This window comes from Mytilus trossulus, chromosome 13 (genome assembly GCF_036588685.1).
Source record: "Mytilus trossulus isolate FHL-02 chromosome 13, PNRI_Mtr1.1.1.hap1, whole genome shotgun sequence".
NCBI classification, from domain to species: domain Eukaryota; kingdom Metazoa; phylum Mollusca; class Bivalvia; order Mytilida; family Mytilidae; genus Mytilus; species Mytilus trossulus.
Genome location: NC_086385.1, coordinates 48,053,956 through 48,070,462, shown reverse-complemented (window position 1 = coordinate 48,070,462; position 16,507 = coordinate 48,053,956). Strand labels below are relative to the sequence as shown.

At 30.4% G+C, this 16,507-nt stretch overlaps 2 protein-coding genes across 3 annotated transcripts; both read right to left on the bottom strand.

Moving 5' to 3' along the window:
• Positions 1-966: 966 nt before the first annotated feature.
• On the bottom strand, positions 967-2,737 carry LOC134694435 (uncharacterized). The gene is made up of 3 exons (XM_063555445.1): positions 2,619-2,737; positions 1,610-1,703; positions 967-1,202 (listed from the first exon to the last, which is right to left on the bottom strand). The coding sequence occupies exons 1-3, from the start codon at positions 2,622-2,624 to the stop codon at positions 967-969; spliced, it is 336 nt and encodes a 111-aa protein (XP_063411515.1). The 5' UTR covers positions 2,625-2,737.
• Positions 2,738-7,360: 4,623 nt separating this feature from the next.
• LOC134694954 (uncharacterized) lies at positions 7,361-15,346 on the bottom strand. Of its 2 annotated transcripts, none has more exons than XM_063556073.1 (8): positions 15,209-15,346; positions 12,291-12,357; positions 11,764-11,926; positions 11,291-11,373; positions 10,424-10,492; positions 9,978-9,992; positions 8,183-8,194; positions 7,361-7,611 (listed from the first exon to the last, which is right to left on the bottom strand). In XM_063556073.1, exons 2-8 carry the CDS (start codon positions 12,340-12,342, stop codon positions 7,487-7,489), a joined length of 519 nt encoding a protein of 172 aa, XP_063412143.1. In that variant the 5' UTR covers positions 12,343-12,357; positions 15,209-15,346; the 3' UTR covers positions 7,361-7,486. The 2 variants fall into 2 exon arrangements, with proteins under 2 accessions (XP_063412143.1, XP_063412144.1); XM_063556074.1 differs by lacking the exon at positions 15,209-15,346 and adding an exon at positions 14,805-14,905.
• Between the last annotated feature and the right edge of the window lie 1,161 nt (positions 15,347-16,507).

The following is a 16,507-nucleotide window of genomic DNA, read 5'->3' as shown; positions in this document are numbered from 1 at the left end:
TTGACCTTTCGTTTATGGTATATACAGTAAAAGGTTTATGACTACAAAACCTTTCCATTGGCCAAGACTATTCAAAGTCATTGCTTAGTTTAATTAATAGTCATGTAAGGAATGCCACATTTGTGTTGAGTAAGGTAGAGTTGCTAAAGATCCACCCATCAGTTAACCTCCAATCGACGAACAATTTCAGCGTATACCAAAATATATTTTGTTGGTTCACTTCCTTCATCTTAACATAAATAATTTGGTACGAACTATGCATTAATATTACTAATTATTAATATTATGCATTACTATTAGTTGGATACTATTTTTTATGGATTTCGTGGGTACAGGAGAAACACAGATACAAATGTGATACGAATTGCACATTTTCTAAAGGAACATATACAGACTTTGCCAAAACCACAAAATATAATATCCACTAATATGGAAATTTTCAGGAACTACGGAAATTGGTATCCACGAAAATAAATGAATCCACAGTATTCATTATTTGAGTTGAAGTATCAGGTTTGATCAACTTGCAATATTTTTGAACAGTTTAAAGCACGATTTACGTTGCATGCCACCCTACATTCAGAAATTTGTTGAATCAAAATCATCATTGTCAACTCCTAGTTGCAGAACATTTTGGATTTAAAGATAAAAATGTACATTTGTGATGATTTTTGTAAAGCAAGAAGTAAAGATTTTGAATTAGACCCATTTAAGAACCAAAGTAAACCTTGTCCTTCAAATACTGACGTTTGTAAAAACTGTAACAAGCATTTCGATAAACTGTGATGTCCAATAGCGTTGACTTTGAAAGATAACAGAGGGTCATTCAAATTCCTATATCGAAAATAAACTGACAGTGCTAAAAAAAGATGAAGACAAACAATCAAATATAGTACAAAAAACACAACATAAAAAACTAAAGACTAAAATAACACGTTAAGATACCTTAATTTTGTTTAAAGGATATTACTTTTCACAGATAAATCCTGCTTTAGAATAGTCGCAATCATTATCATGGAGGTTATAACGATTATTAACATATAATAACAAACAGTCTTGAGGGCTACCAAAAGATCCATTTGGTTGTCCATCACCAAATGCAAAGTATTTCATCTTGGTCATCTTTCCATTCCAAAGCCATCGCCAATCTCCCCCAGAAATATGTCTGTTGATGTTACGTCCACCCAGGTGGAAACTTAAACCTATTTTTAAATTAAAGAAAATATAAAGTTCATACAAGTGTAGTACTCATTCGAATTAAAATAACGATTCACCTCGTTATTGCTGCCAATTTGTTATTTCGAAGAAAATGCTACGATTTGAACTAATAAAAAGTCTACTTTTCAAAGAAGATAATAGATCAATCAACAATTTCTGTCTGTTGCTGATTAAGATTATAACCATGAAAACATAATTTTGACTGCTGTATATGAACCTTTTTTTGACATTTGTTTTATTTGTAAAAAACATATATTAACGATTTTTTTTTAGATATGTGAGGATAATGTGAAGAAATAACTTTGTTTATCCAAATAAACAAACAATGAGAAATGTGTATTATTGTCCATCTTAGTGATTACAAAATATGATAAATAAACTATATATTTACCAGTATTCATCTTTTTTAATTTACGTTTCATCGATAGCAGTTTATCTAAGGTTTCAAATACTGCCAAGTTTGCACCATGTCCTAAACATATTTCCTTCAAATAAAAATGAAATACTTGTACTAAATTTTCATAGCACGTGGGATATAGTTACAATGAAAAACTTTAAGTTATTTACATTTAATTAATTAAAGTTTATTAACTACAAATGTACCAGCCTTATTTATTGTATACATAAGATTATAATTATTGTAAGCGGAAAAGTCAAAATACCAAAAGGATATAAAAATTAAAAACGTATGAAAAGAAAGAATATTTAAAATGTTTATCAATAGAGACATCGATCACAAACAAACACATATATATTAAAGCTGTGTATAACATACAAATGCAGTATCCCATGTCTCTTTTTCTTTATTTATAAGGTAGCAACTCTTTTCAATTTTCTGGTAGGGATATCTGCAAGCATGTGTTTGTAAAAAAAAATAGTTACATACCCTTCATAAAATTAACTCATTGTGTTCGACAGGCATGCTTTTGTTTTTAAAAGATGACAGGATAATGAAATCAATCAAATAAAAATTTAAGTCGAAGAGTATGAAACGATGTTTTAATATGTGTCAAAAGACTAGTCTATCGTTAAATAACAGTGAAAAAAAATCGGAAAAGAGATAAAAAAATAAACCTAAGCCTTAAATGCATTTGCAATGGAATTACCCTTTTTGTTTTGGAAAGAATCAACTTAAAATTTTGTAAATCAGCCTCAACTAGATGATATTTTCATTATTCACAATTAAGAGGAGTATATAAACATGGGTTTAAAACAGGAAAATAATGTAAATTTATCTTTAAGTTCACTACATGATTGATCAAAAACAAATTTATAACAAATAAATCACAAATGAATTAAAAAGAGAGAGCTGACCATAAGTATCTCTATTTTGACATTTGAAGATTTAATTTCAAAAACGTAATACAGGGTGACGTGACCAGATTCTTAATAAAATATACCTGCATGATTGTAGACCAAATGTATTCCACAAAACATCAAAACGGCAATTGAAAAGGAAAACATACTGGACAGGATATAGGCCAAAATAGAACAAAATATTCAAATACGATACGATATAAGTTTATATAAATGCAACATGTTAATATCAATTTTCATTTTTTTGTGAGAACAGATATGTAAAATCGATCTTATGATAGATGATTTTTGGAATGATATTGATTTTTCCCCTGAAAACTGGTTTCCAATGAGCTGTGTTATAAACATGTTATTGTTTTGATACCAATTGTACATTTGCTAACATAAAAAAGTACCTTTGTACTTAATCATATTAATATTCAATCAATATGTAAAGTTTTATGTCATAACTAGTCGTGGTAATACAAATGATATTTTTCTATAAAATTGATCTTGCTACATTTACGTACTATTCTGATATCGGACTCTGACTTCTTTTTGACTGAGTTTTACTGTGTGTATTAGCTATTGGTAAAGGTGGAGGGTTGAGATCTCGCTAAACATTTTTATAACCGGCGCATTTATGCCTGTCCTAAATCTGGAGCCTCAGCCATTTGTTTTTGGTGTATGCTTCTTTCAATTAAGTTCATTTACATGTTTCGGAGTTTTCACTAAACTAGTACACATGTGGAGTTAGGGGCCAAGTTAAGCCCTCCTCCGGTTGTGGGTGTTTCTTGCTGTATTGAATCCGTTTTGGTCGAGTTTTCGTCTCTGTTAAACATTTCCATTTTCCATTTTCAATTCTCAAATTATTTAGTTATCTAAGCCGTTATACCAAACGGAATATGCATTAAGAAAAAGTATCTTATTCCAATTACATCAGTCTACACATAAATTTCAGATATAAATACTGTTTGATATGACAAAAACATATGATTAATTTTAGGTCTCCTTCTTAAAATATAGAAAAGGAGAAAAAGATGGCCTTAGCTTAAAGTTACTGGATATTGTGAAAAAAACAAAAAGACTTTAATATGTAATCTTATGTGAAAGAGATGTCTTTGGTTAAAAAGATGCTAGATGTTGTCCAAAAAAGGCTTTAGTTTGCAACCATATGTGTTTCATATAATAACATACAAAGAACTCTCCAAGTATATATTTTTATTTGAATTATTTCAGTTTTGAGTACGGCATATTCCAATAAAAGTTGGAGACAGTAGAGCCGTGTGAAGACAGTAGAGTGCCTCCCCGTGTTTCAGGTTTATGCTCTTATATTATACTAGATCATGGAGCTTGTGTCCGAGCGACTTATCTAGTTCATCACGTTCGGAATGTTTATCAAAAGTAGTCAATATTTAACCCCGTTTTACTATTAAGTCAGACGTCAGACGTTAGTCGCTACTATGATATACCCTATCTTTTGTTTTATTTTGTCGGGTAATAATGACGGATAGCGTTTTATGTCTTTCGCCGAACAGATTTATCTTTTTTACATATTTTTTTTTTTTTTATGCTGATTAATATTCTGGACGCCAGTCTTCGCTGCTTTCTAATAAAATCCACAAACAAAAAACAACTAGGAATCTTAGAAATGGAAAAATATTAAATACTAAACTCGTTCAAAGGGTATCTTCACGTCTCAATCTTCAAAATCGGTTATCTAAATATACTACCATCGCTAACATTTTTAACAATAAAAATCATGACTATCTTTCTATCGATAAGTGTCATGCCAAACAATGACTAATATGTCCCCTTCTTTCCACCAACAATATGTTAAGGTCCCTGTTTAATGGTCGCACATTTTCTTTAAATTTTGAAACTGATATAACTTGAAAAACAAACAGTATTATTTATTTACTCACATTCAACAAACCGGGTCGCGATATTCAGTACGTAGCTGAAACTGCTCGATATTTATCTTTACACACACAAAAACACCTGTATCATTTTAAAAGACCCAATAAATTCAAAAGTATCATTTATACACCTTAAAAGAAGCATAATCAACCTATTAAATATTTAACAGTTCAACCTGTAGACGTAGTAAATCAGCAGCCTGGTGAATCACATTCAAAATTTGTAAGATCGCGGAAAATAATTGAATTAAATTGGATAAAAAAATTACAGACAGTCTAACATCTCGGTCTTATTAATAACATCATGGGAATAAGTAATATATCAAGAAACGATTCTGTTAACATTTTGAATATAGTTTCTAAAACTGTTCGTAAAAACCGTTCTCATGGTCGTAGAACAAATCGCAATCACAGAAAATTTCAGACCAATCATTCAAATATTTCGGACATAATTCCTATTTCAAAATCAACGGCAGACATTATCTAATAGCAAAGCTCTGTTCTTTATATACCGGTTAGTAAGTTAAATAACATTTTAAAGGATTGCAACACTATTTTATATAGCAGTTCTAAGTATGAAGTCGTTCAAATTATAAAGGCATATTGTAATTCCAAACTGTTTCCCAAACTTGATCGATCTGAAGATCATAAAAAAACATTTTTTTTAAAATAAAGTATGCCAATAAAGGTTTTGATTTTGTAAATATTGACAGTATTTTTAACGACCATTCTGTTAAAGAACAAATTCCTGGATATTTTGATAATACTGATCTCCCTCTTTTTTGTTATATTTACAAGAAATCTACCGGGAAATATGTGTTTAATTATAGCGAATTGTGTAATGATGTTAATATCAGTGAAAATACACCTACTGCATGTAATTGCAGTATTTCAGAATACATTTATGGTCCCATTTCCCATATTATAACAGGAGATGTTAACATCGTTCAAGACCGAAAGTTAAAATCATTCCTCAGTAAAGGACGTAAAAATCGTCCCCCGTCAATTATTAATTGGCACGACTCACTCCGTACTTACTGTTTGAAATGGTTAAAACGGGAAAAAACTGACGAAAAAATCTTTTGAATCGTTTTTTTTTATTCAGTAATGAACATAGTCAAAAACTCGTTGGAAATACTTGATAAATTGCATGCTTTTATTGGTGATTTTAAATCTGTTCAAAGGTTTGATTTTTCTACCCTGTATCCCACTTTGCCTCAAATTCTCATAAAGAAAAAATTCACACACCTAATCAAATAGGCAGTTAAAAAGTCAGTACGCGTATTCGTATGTTCAAACTGTTTTAGGTCATATTTTTGTAGTAATAAACAAAAGAACTATGTCAATTGGACATGCTTTGATACTATATCTGCCTTGAACTTTTAGTAGATACAATTTTTGTTTGCTTTGGAGATTCCGTATATCTTCAAGTTATTTGAATTCCAATTGGGACTAACTGTGCACCACTTATTGCGGACCTGTTTTTGTATTGCTATGAGTGACAAAGACCTATCGAAACAACATATAATACAACACTTTGATAATACTTTTAGATATTTGGAATATATATTGGCTCTGTAGATATCTATGTATTATTGTCATTTTGTTTATTTTCTTTTGTTACCTCTTTCTACATCGGACCCGGACTTCTCTTGAACTGAATTTTACCGTGCAAATTGATATGCGTTTACTTTTTTTACATTGGCTAGAGGTATAGGGGAGGGTTGAGATGTTAAAAACATGTTTAAATCCGCCGCATTTTTGCGCCTGTCCCAAGTCCTGAGCCTCTGGCCTTTGTAAGTCTTGAATGATTTTTAATTTTAGTTTCTTGTGTATGATTTGGAGTTACGTATGACGTCCACTATCCCTTAACTAGTATATATATATATTTGAAGGACGCCTCCGGGTGCGAGAGTTTCTAGCTGCATGGAAGACCTATTGGTGACCTTCTGCTGTTGTCGGAGTGCTGTCTCTTTGACACATTCCCCATTTCCATTTTAAATTGTATGTACTATATATATCAATATAAAAAGCAATAATCAACTCCATTTGGTCATGGTGCTTCGTTCAGTTATCATATTTTTTTACATGCTATATTGTTAACGTGTTGAAAATAACTTGTTAAATCGATTGAGACAAAAACAAATCCAGGTTACAAAACTAAAACCGAGGAAAACACATCAACTGTAAGAGGATAATAACGAAACAACAGAAACACTGAAATGATAAAAAAAACCAAACGACAATGCAACACACACAGAAACGAACTATAAGATAACAACTGCCATTTTCCTGACTTGGTACATGACATTTTTAGGTGGGTTGAACCTGATTTTGTGGCTAGCTAAGCATCGCACTTTTCTGGCACTGTTAAATATTACACTGAAATGACACCATTACATGACAGGAATACAGTACAAAAAATACAAGAACATTCTGGACTGAGAAATACACAAATAAAAAATACAATAGCACATGCTGATTACAGATCTAGAATAAAAACGAACACGTAAAACAACATGGGACAGTTGACAAAACAGCACAACAGAACCACGACTGGGGCAACGCCACAAAATGACGTCACAGGTAATTTTTAAAAAATCAATTGATACTGTTCAAGATCAGATTTTGAACTATGTCATTTGGTGTGTTTTATAACAATTACAAGAATATTAATACGGAATTGTGTTAATAATTAGATAATGAATTTTATTATATAGCTATGACGATGTTTTTCTCAATCAAACTGTAAAAGAAATAAATAGTGTACATTTAGTTGCTTTAAATCAAACATAGTTTTCTATGTATTGTTATTTATCTGTATGTCTTTTTTTTTATTAGGACATTGTCAGTTTTTTTCTCGATTTATGAGTTTCAATATCAGTTTAGTATCTTTAGTTTCTGTTTTTATCACCAGTGTAAAAATATTGTGCAGTTTTTAAAATCTTTATTTGCGAAATAAATTTGTATTTTTTTGAAAAGTTACTATTATTTCGAACACGGTTTTTGTTTCACATCTATTTCTGATCCCAGTTCATCCCGTAACACTATTTTTATACTGGCGTTTTACAGCTGTTGCACATTAATTCATCGTCCATAGCTGGTTCAGAAGCGGTACAGGATTCGTCATTTAAAACATCTTTTATAGCACACAGTGATGGTCTGTTGCAGCCTAATCCTGAAATAGAATTAGAGGATACGAAACCATGTACTTGTATATGAACAACGGTAAGTGAATATAAAATAACCATTGAAATGTTTACCATGTGTTACTTAAAAAATTACCGGTCTTTACATATGACAAACCGGTTCCTTGGATTAATTACTTGTCGTTTAAATAAACAAATAACATATAACAAATGTATGCAAAGTGATAACAAAATCTCAATCAGGTAGTAATAATTTAAATAGCATTCCTGTATGAGATGTTTAAACTTTCTTTGAAAATAAAAATAAATTAAAAAAATCAGCCTAATAGACTTATCACCTTTCAAGATAAATTTTAACGCAACTAAGTTTTTACATTTCAATACCTGTGTCTAACTGTATCTTTTATTTCTCAAAGTTAAGATTGTTAAGATTTATACCAGACAGTAAGTTGCTCGTTATTTGTAAACTAAAAATATTTGTGTATATGTTGCTTATCTTTAACATGGTCTTACTTACGATTTACAACCTTTATCTTTATGAAACGAAGAAATGAATTCACATAAGAAAAACAAAAACATTCTAATGTTAATATAACTTACGTGCCGGGGTAGCTGTAAAAAATGACACAGATTATGATTCAAGTAATAACCCGAATACTCCATGCATTGCTAGTATGATATCGTTATTAATTCACAATTACATCTAAGTTGATATTAGAGGACAGCTTTTCCCTCTCGCGGCGAAGAGAAAAGGGGGGGGGAGTAATATTTACGTTATCACATAAGAACTAAATATAAATAAATAGTGCTACAGTCAGATAAATGTTAAATTTCTGATTGCTTTTTTTGATGGTTAAAAGTACATTACATCGTATTATTAAATGACATAACATATTTTCATTGACTTAAGGCATAGCAAATCCAATTTGATAAAACATTATATCTACAGCAGTCAAAATCAGAAGGTTAAAATTAGATTTTGAAAGGCATCCGTATACCTAAATATGGATATGACACATGGGAAAAACACTTGCTTAATAATTAAGGTCAATAATACGATGGAAGGAAAACAATATTCATTTTTAAAACAAGATTTATTTACTATGAACCATAGGACATGCTGATGATAATGATATAAACTAAAGTATACTTAATGATAAATTACCAATGTGTTTAACGCTACATGTATAAAAAGGATGTACTTAGAATGAACTATTGACTTTTCCGTTTCATAACATACAATTTTACAAGTCTTCTGTAGATGGATCTATTAAATATATTTATCGGGTGCAACCGTAAGCAAATTTGAAAAAAAACCCACTCAAAACAATGAAATTCATTTTATTTTTTATTTTTAGACCCCTTTCTGTTGAAAACAATATTAATATTTTTTATTAGAGCATATACTTTTAAAATAGAACATATACATGATATATTATGTATATCAATCAGTTTCCCTCCTTTTGTTTGCTTTACTTGTGTCTCATGATCCTAGCTTTTGTTTAGGTTTGTGTGGCTCACTCTTTTCTTTTGTTTGTATTTTCAACAGACATTTTATGTCTTTAATTGGCCTGTTGAAGCCGTTGTCCAGTTCTATAGACTATGATTTTAATTACCTCCTTGGTCATTTAGCCTCATGTGAACCATTGAATTCACGTATTAAATAATATTTATTTTCGAAGTATCATAATTTTTCATAACAATTTGATGATTACTATATAATCATGATATATATATTATCATATGCCTAAAATCAGAACAAAGAACAACATTTGCGATATTTTCTATTTTCTAAAATCATTCAAATGGGTGCAGAAGACAAGATATGCCTTAGAAAAAATGATGTTTTGTCAAAAATATTGTCGGATAGTTTAAAAACAATTAAGGAATGACTTTAATATTTTTTCTGTCTATGAAGAAATAACATACCAAAATGAGGTACACCCTGAATAACGCGCCGGGTGGATTATTTAACAGTGTGCATCACATTTTTTATGTTATTTTGAATAGACTGACAAAATATCACAGGTATTTCCTATAATTTAATTCTAAATTCCATTTTAAACCGGCAAAAATCATGAAAAACCTGGATGACGTCATGGTCACATGAAAAAATTGTGTCTATGAAATGACAAACAAAACGACGTCAGCCAATCAGGAGACGCGTTACATCCAAAAATTGAATTATTGAAAAATGATATGTAGTTAGCCATCCATATTTGCAAAAAATGAAATAACACGAACTATTTTGTTAAAACAGGTTTTAGTTAAATTGCTTCTTAATCTTTTTTATTTGGTTTTTGTTCAACGAAAAACGGTTTCAGTTAGATTGCTTATAAATGAATTGTGCTTCAAAATTGTAATGCAACAACTGATGGCAATAGGTTATACTTACGAAATTGACCTTGTGCTATGTAATAAAAATTAGAACAATTAAACTATGGTAAATTCGATATTCTTATTCGACAAATTGTAATTGAGTACGACGACTTTTTCTGTTTATTATAATTTAAGTATTGTTAACCGTATTACGAATAGGGAATATCAATTAGTATATAAAACAAAATTTAAAAACACATTTGGAAACAGTTGATGATGATCAACATAGCGTAAATGCAGTTAAAATATTTCTTCATATTCACATCGTTCGATTTCTTTTTTTCTATTTGAAAGCTTAAAATGTTGAGTCATTAATAATGAATAGTTTAACCTTTATCACCAGGACTGAAAATTAAACATGTTGAGCGTTTAATATGTTTTGTGTTTGCATATCATAATTTGACTTTATATGAAAACAGAATAAGCGATCAAATAAAGATAGATTGAATAAAGTATACTTACCGACTAAAATATATGGCGTATATCTTCCTGAACAAACGTCACAAATAGATGGCTCTTGAGTAAATGTCTCTGAAAACAATTTATATAGAAGGTTAAAATTATGCTGGCGTAAATTTATTCAAATAATGAGAAAAAAAGGAAATAGAAGTAAATAAATTATTTTGTTGGAGCTTTTATCGTAAGGTGTTAGCAGACTTGTTACCTTAAATCATATTTTAGGGAGAACAGTATTGATAATTTGGTTAAATACACACTTGATCTTGTAATTTCATATTTGATAGATAAATATTCTTTCTAGATTTCGTGGGTGATATAGACACCAAAAATATAATTAAGTGCCATCTCTGTCAGATTCGGTTTGCCTTTGAATCAAAACATATTTTCAGTTATGAGTACGTAATCCCAGCAAGACATGCCGTTCACACTTATAAATGAATACGAAGGTTTGTTATTCCAAACATGTCCTGTTTACAATGTCATCAGTTGCCCAGGATGAGATTTCACTGAAAAGTACGTCTCATATTTGTTTACCAAAAAAGTGTGATTGATAACATGTTATCTATCGAGGCATCGCATGAACTGCCTCCCTGGTGCACAATATGCTCATCATGACAAGTCATGAACATGGCAGTAATGGTTTAACTAGACTTGATGATATACATGCATAACGGTTGATATCTTCTAGACTTCCCTTTATTTAATTTTGCGTTTGTTATTTTGGTTATACATTTTTTTTCATCGATGTTCAAGTATTGTAAATTGATGAAGATAAACAAGTCCTGCTAATAAAATTGAGAATGGAAATGGGGAATGTGTCAAAGAGACAACAACCCGACCAAATAAAATATATATCATACTATTACTCACTTGATTTTGTAGCATAGACAAGGGATATTTTGGCTGTACTTTTATTTACAATATATTTCATGCAAGTGTATGCATTTCCAGATCTAAAAAAAAATTAAGAGGACAAACAATTCAATATATTTTTTTAATTAAAAATGCAGAGCTAGGCAATATATATAGTTTTGCGGCAGATTGATAAATCCGAAACCCCGACAGAAAAGTGCAGGTATCAAGTTGTTCACTATTGTTTTTCTTTCTTGGCTTGTTTGTCAAATTTTAAACCATGTTTTTTTCAAGCTCTTCCAATAATATGCCTTATTTCTATAATGAGTGTTTGTCGTAGAAGTAATCATAAATGAGTGACTTTATTGTGTATATTTATTTATTTATTAAGTTGAAATCACAAATAAATAATTGAAAAAAACCTCGAAAAGAATCGAAAATAAGTATAATTTTGATCTGCTAATTGTATTTGTAGTGTGTAAAATTCGTACCTTGATACAAGAAATGGCCCACGTCTTTCGTAACACAACTTTTCATGCACACCATTTACTGTTAATATTGACATATTAGAACACGAAAAGACAAAGGTATCTTTGTCCTTAACCCAAGTTCCTACATCAAAGCGAAAACATGGGTAATTGCATATTGCGCTTGCTGAAAAATAAAAAATAAAAATGAATGAAAAATAGGTAAATGATCAAGGTGTTTTCCACACCAGATGCAATCTATCATTGTATTTCTGATGGGCACTACACGAATTTCAATTTACCCGATTTGATGAATCAATAATTTCATGTGACTAAATGATATAAAATTTCGTAATAACTACATGTTGTCCATGATTTGATTGAATGTAAAATAACACTATTGAGTAATTTGATAACTAAAAAAAAATAAACCTATATAAGTAACTAACACAATTGGTTAAAGTAACGCCATCTGACTTGTATCAATAAAAAACTTTTCAGTTTATCTAATTCATATTGAAATTTATAATGGATCATAAAAAATTACAGACCTGCCACGAAACATACAAAAAGAAGCAAGGTATTTGTCGTCGTCTTTACCATGATTTTTTTTTAATTCTGGAAGAAAAATAACACAATTATTTATAATCAATTAATTAATAGACATACTGAATTGAATGCTTCTTTTCATACATTGTTTTACAACCCAACAAAATCACTTCAGGAAACATTTCCCAAACAAATATATATATGGTTCCTGAACAAACATATATACTAGTTAAGTGATTATGGACCTCATACTAAACTCCAAACTATACAAAAGAAACTAAAATTAAAAATAATACAAGATTACAAAAGGCTAGAGGCTTCAGATGAAAGACAGGCAAAAAAATGCGGCGCGGTTAAACATGTTTATGAGATCTCAACCCTTCTCTATACCTCTAGCCAATGATGAAAAGTAAACGCTTTACAATACGCACATTAAAGGTCAGTTCAAGAGAAGTCCGAGTCCGATGGCAGAAGATGTAACAAAAGAAAATAAACAAAATGACAATAATACATAAACAACAGCAGACTACTAGCAGTTAAGTGACATGCCAGCTCCAGATATCAATTCAACTGATTGAAAAATAATGTTTTCATCATATGAATATCAGACACAATCCCTCCCATTAGGGGTTAAGTAAAATTTATTTGCACAAATTTGCAGGCAAAAAAGTTTTGCTAAATATTAGACGAGTTATATGTTAATTACGGTGCTAGCTCTGTATAACCACTGTTAATGCGATGTGGAGAGAAAAAAAAAACAATAAAAAAACATAAATAATTAAAAAACGAGCAGCAGGAACCCAACAGAAAACCGGGGATCAGGTTCTTTGGGAAAGTAAGCAGACCAGTGTTGTATGACCCATGTCGTGTTACTCTAAAGAAATCGTTGACAAATCAAATAAGAGTCAAATTAGAATGATCGTCACATCACGAAATAGTGGATTGGTCCTTTACTTTCTTGTTTGTAATACCACAAACAAGACGACGGATACCACATGTGAAGCAGGATTTGCGTACCATGCCGGAGGACCTGAAATTACTACCGTTATTGGTTGAGTTCATGTTGTATAGTCTTAAGTTTTCTATGTTGTGTCTTCTTTACTATTACTTTTCTGTATGCGTTTTTTTTAGCTATAGCCTTGTCAGTTTATTTTCGACCAATGAGGTTTACTGTCCGTATTGTATCTTCCGCCCTTCCTTCATCTGACACAAAGATATGACAATTAGGTTAACTATCCGTCAACATTTTTCCAAACCTTAACCCTTACCATATATAAACTTTTGAAATCGAAACAAGTGTTAAGGTTCACAGAATTGAAAAGATTTAAAAAAATCATTGATAATCTGTTTATCACTTTCTGTGTGTGATAAAATTAACGTTGACGGTGCAAAATTTACTGAACCTGATGTGCATTTCAATAAAACATGTCTCTTCAGTACCATGTTATAGCGCCGAATTTATATTAATTAAGCATTTGTTTTAAACAAAAAGTGAACTAGATATGAGCATTGTTCTTAATTTCGAACGGTATCGGATTTGAAATTCATTATAGTTATTGTCAGAAATATATATTTTTCTCAAAATGAAATTTTATTAAAATCATATGACTTGCAATATTTGTTGGTCATTTCATTTTTAATCATTTATTAAAATTTCAAACTAAAGATAAACTCTATCATAACGTTCTTTTTTTTATTATGACATATATTTTACAAGCATGTCTTCAATCCGTCATCTGCGCATTATTTTTTTGGGGTGTCGTCCGATTGTCCCACTTTTTAAAATTACAGATAAAAAGCAATGAAATTTTGTGAGACAATCGGGAATCTGTGTATCGGCCACATATAAAGCTTAGATGATAGTGAAAAAGTTGTTTGTATATGGTGTAGAAAGATTGGTGACAGTTATAACAATCCGTGTAATTATCAAATATTAAAAAAATATGAACAAATAATGAGTATTTACATATTGAATATTTCATTTTAGACAGAATAGGTACCATTGAAATATCATCAAATATGGAATATAATTTTAAGTTAAAAAAATACATTTCAAGGTATTCATTTTCAAAATTACTTCCTCGCCCCCTTTTGACTTTTAATCGATGTTTGTTTAATGATCATTTTATATCCCGTTACGTTTTTTGAATTAAATTGATATTCAACAAACGTCCTCATTTTATGTTTCATCCATTTTTTCATCTGTGAGAGTCGGGTAGTAAAATAACAAAAATACTCAACCCAAAAGAAAATTCTAAACGGAAAGTCCATAGGCAAATGGCCAAACCAAGAGCTTACACACAGCAAAGGAGTTGATAACAACTGTCATACTGCTGACTTGATATAAACATTTTCTTTATAGAAAATATCCACCGAATTTATAATATTATTTTTATTCCATTCTTGAAAAATTAAATTGTTAAATTTGCTATGGACTTGTGTCAAATCAAACTAGTGGTAGCAAAATTAGTTTTTTTTGGTAAGTGGCTTAGTATTAGTCACTATCTATCACGTACATTGCCAACCTCTGCAATCGGTCCTGTTGCATATTTTTAAAGTCACCATGTGTGTAGTTCTTCGGATATAGAACAAAATATCTGAAACTCCAAAAGAATAGTCATGACTATGATGGTAAACAAATGACGACCTTCCATACTGACTGACTAATCAAAATGTATCAGCTGTGTACCTTAAGATCGGACTTTTTAACACAGAAAAATCAAGAAAAGTTATGGAAATCGTAAAAACTATATATAATTATCAAGGCGACAAGGTTATAATCGCTTTAATTCAAAAAAATAAATAGCATTTCAGTCTAAAGTTACACAATTGCAATGAGAAATGCAAGCAAAAATTTCTAAATTTACAGTATAACTGTATTATTGGCCCAAACTTTTGACAGAAATAATGTGCTACTTACGTCTTGACGAGTCAAATTTCTTTATCAAAACAAGTTTTCGACATCTATATTTATCACAGTATCATGTCAAAGATCATTCAAGTTTATACATATCATCTTTTGTGAAGCTATACAATAACTAAATTTGGATTATAAACACGATTCCCATGTCTGCGTTTTTCTATTTTAAACTGTAAATTTTAAACGTATTACATAATTATGAAATATGTCTCATGACATTTAAACAATAGAAAAATAAGTGTGATATAATAAAGTGAAAAAGTTTTATTTTTTTGTTGACCGTTTTAGTCATGTGTTTCTTAGTTCTCCTATTTATTTGTCTTGTAGTCCTGTAATATTATGTTGTCATTTCAATGTTATAATCAACATTGCCATTAAAGTGCGCGTTTTGGCATGCCATCAAACCAGGTTGAACCCACCAATTTTTTCCTTTAAAAATGTCCTGTACAAAGTCAGGAATATGGCCATTGTTATATTATTGTTCGTTTCTGTGTGTGTTACAATGTAACGTTGCGTCGTTTGTTTTCTATTATTTTTTTAGTGTAAATTCACATTACGATAAGACGTATCACGGTACTTGTCTATCCCAAATTTATGTATTTGGTTTTGATGTTATATTTGTCTGACGCCTTGTCCGTTTCTGTGTGTGTTACATTTTAGTATTGTGTCGTTGTTCTCTTCTTATATTTAATACGTTTCCCTCGGTTTTAGTTTGTTACCCCGATTTTGTTTTTTGTCCATGAGTTTTGAACAGCGGTATACTACTGTTGCCTTTTTTTACGTAGGTTGACTTTGGTAAATAAGGGTTTAAACAATTAATTATATATAGTGATCATTTACATGTTCGCTGCTCTTATCCCCTTATTCACATTGAAACATTCACAACATACGTTAGAAATAAAAACAATATATATCAATAAAGAAAACTCGCTTTACATTAGAAACTTTTCGTTTCCAAGGCTATCAATCAAAATTAAATAGAAGTGAGAATGGAAATGGGTAATGTGTCAGAGATTTTAACGTTGCGTCGTTTGTTTTCTCTTATTTTTGCGTGTAAATTCACATTACGATAAGACGTGTCACGGTACTTGTCTATCGCAAATTTATGTATTTGGTTTTGATTTTATCTATAATACTAAAATTACAAAGTCCAATTTTTCAGCCGTCTTCACGTAAAAACGACGAATCAAAGAATTCAACTTTATATATCACTAATATAGTACAAAGGTGTAGATTGAAAATTACACCACTCCAGGCCCTTTTATTTTCCACGTAATTAATATTGCCAATAATTAAGAA

Bases quoted from the DNA above. Each gene is read 5' to 3' on its own strand.
- LOC134694954 (XM_063556073.1), bottom strand. From the start codon at position 12,342: ATGGTAAAGACGACGACAAATACCTTGCTTCTTTTTGTATGTTTCGTG. The intron at 11,927-12,290 runs GTCTGTAATTTT...TTTATTTTTCAG, and splicing joins TTTTGTATGTTTCGTGGCAG to CAAGCGCAATATGCAATTAC. The intron at 10,493-11,290 runs GTGAGTAATAGT...AATTGTTTTCAG, and splicing joins TGTCTATGCTACAAAATCAA to AGACATTTACTCAAGAGCCA.
- LOC134694435 (XM_063555445.1), bottom strand. The intron at 1,203-1,609 runs GTAAATATATAG...ATTTAAAAATAG, and splicing joins ATTAAAAAAGATGAATACTG to GTTTAAGTTTCCACCTGGGT.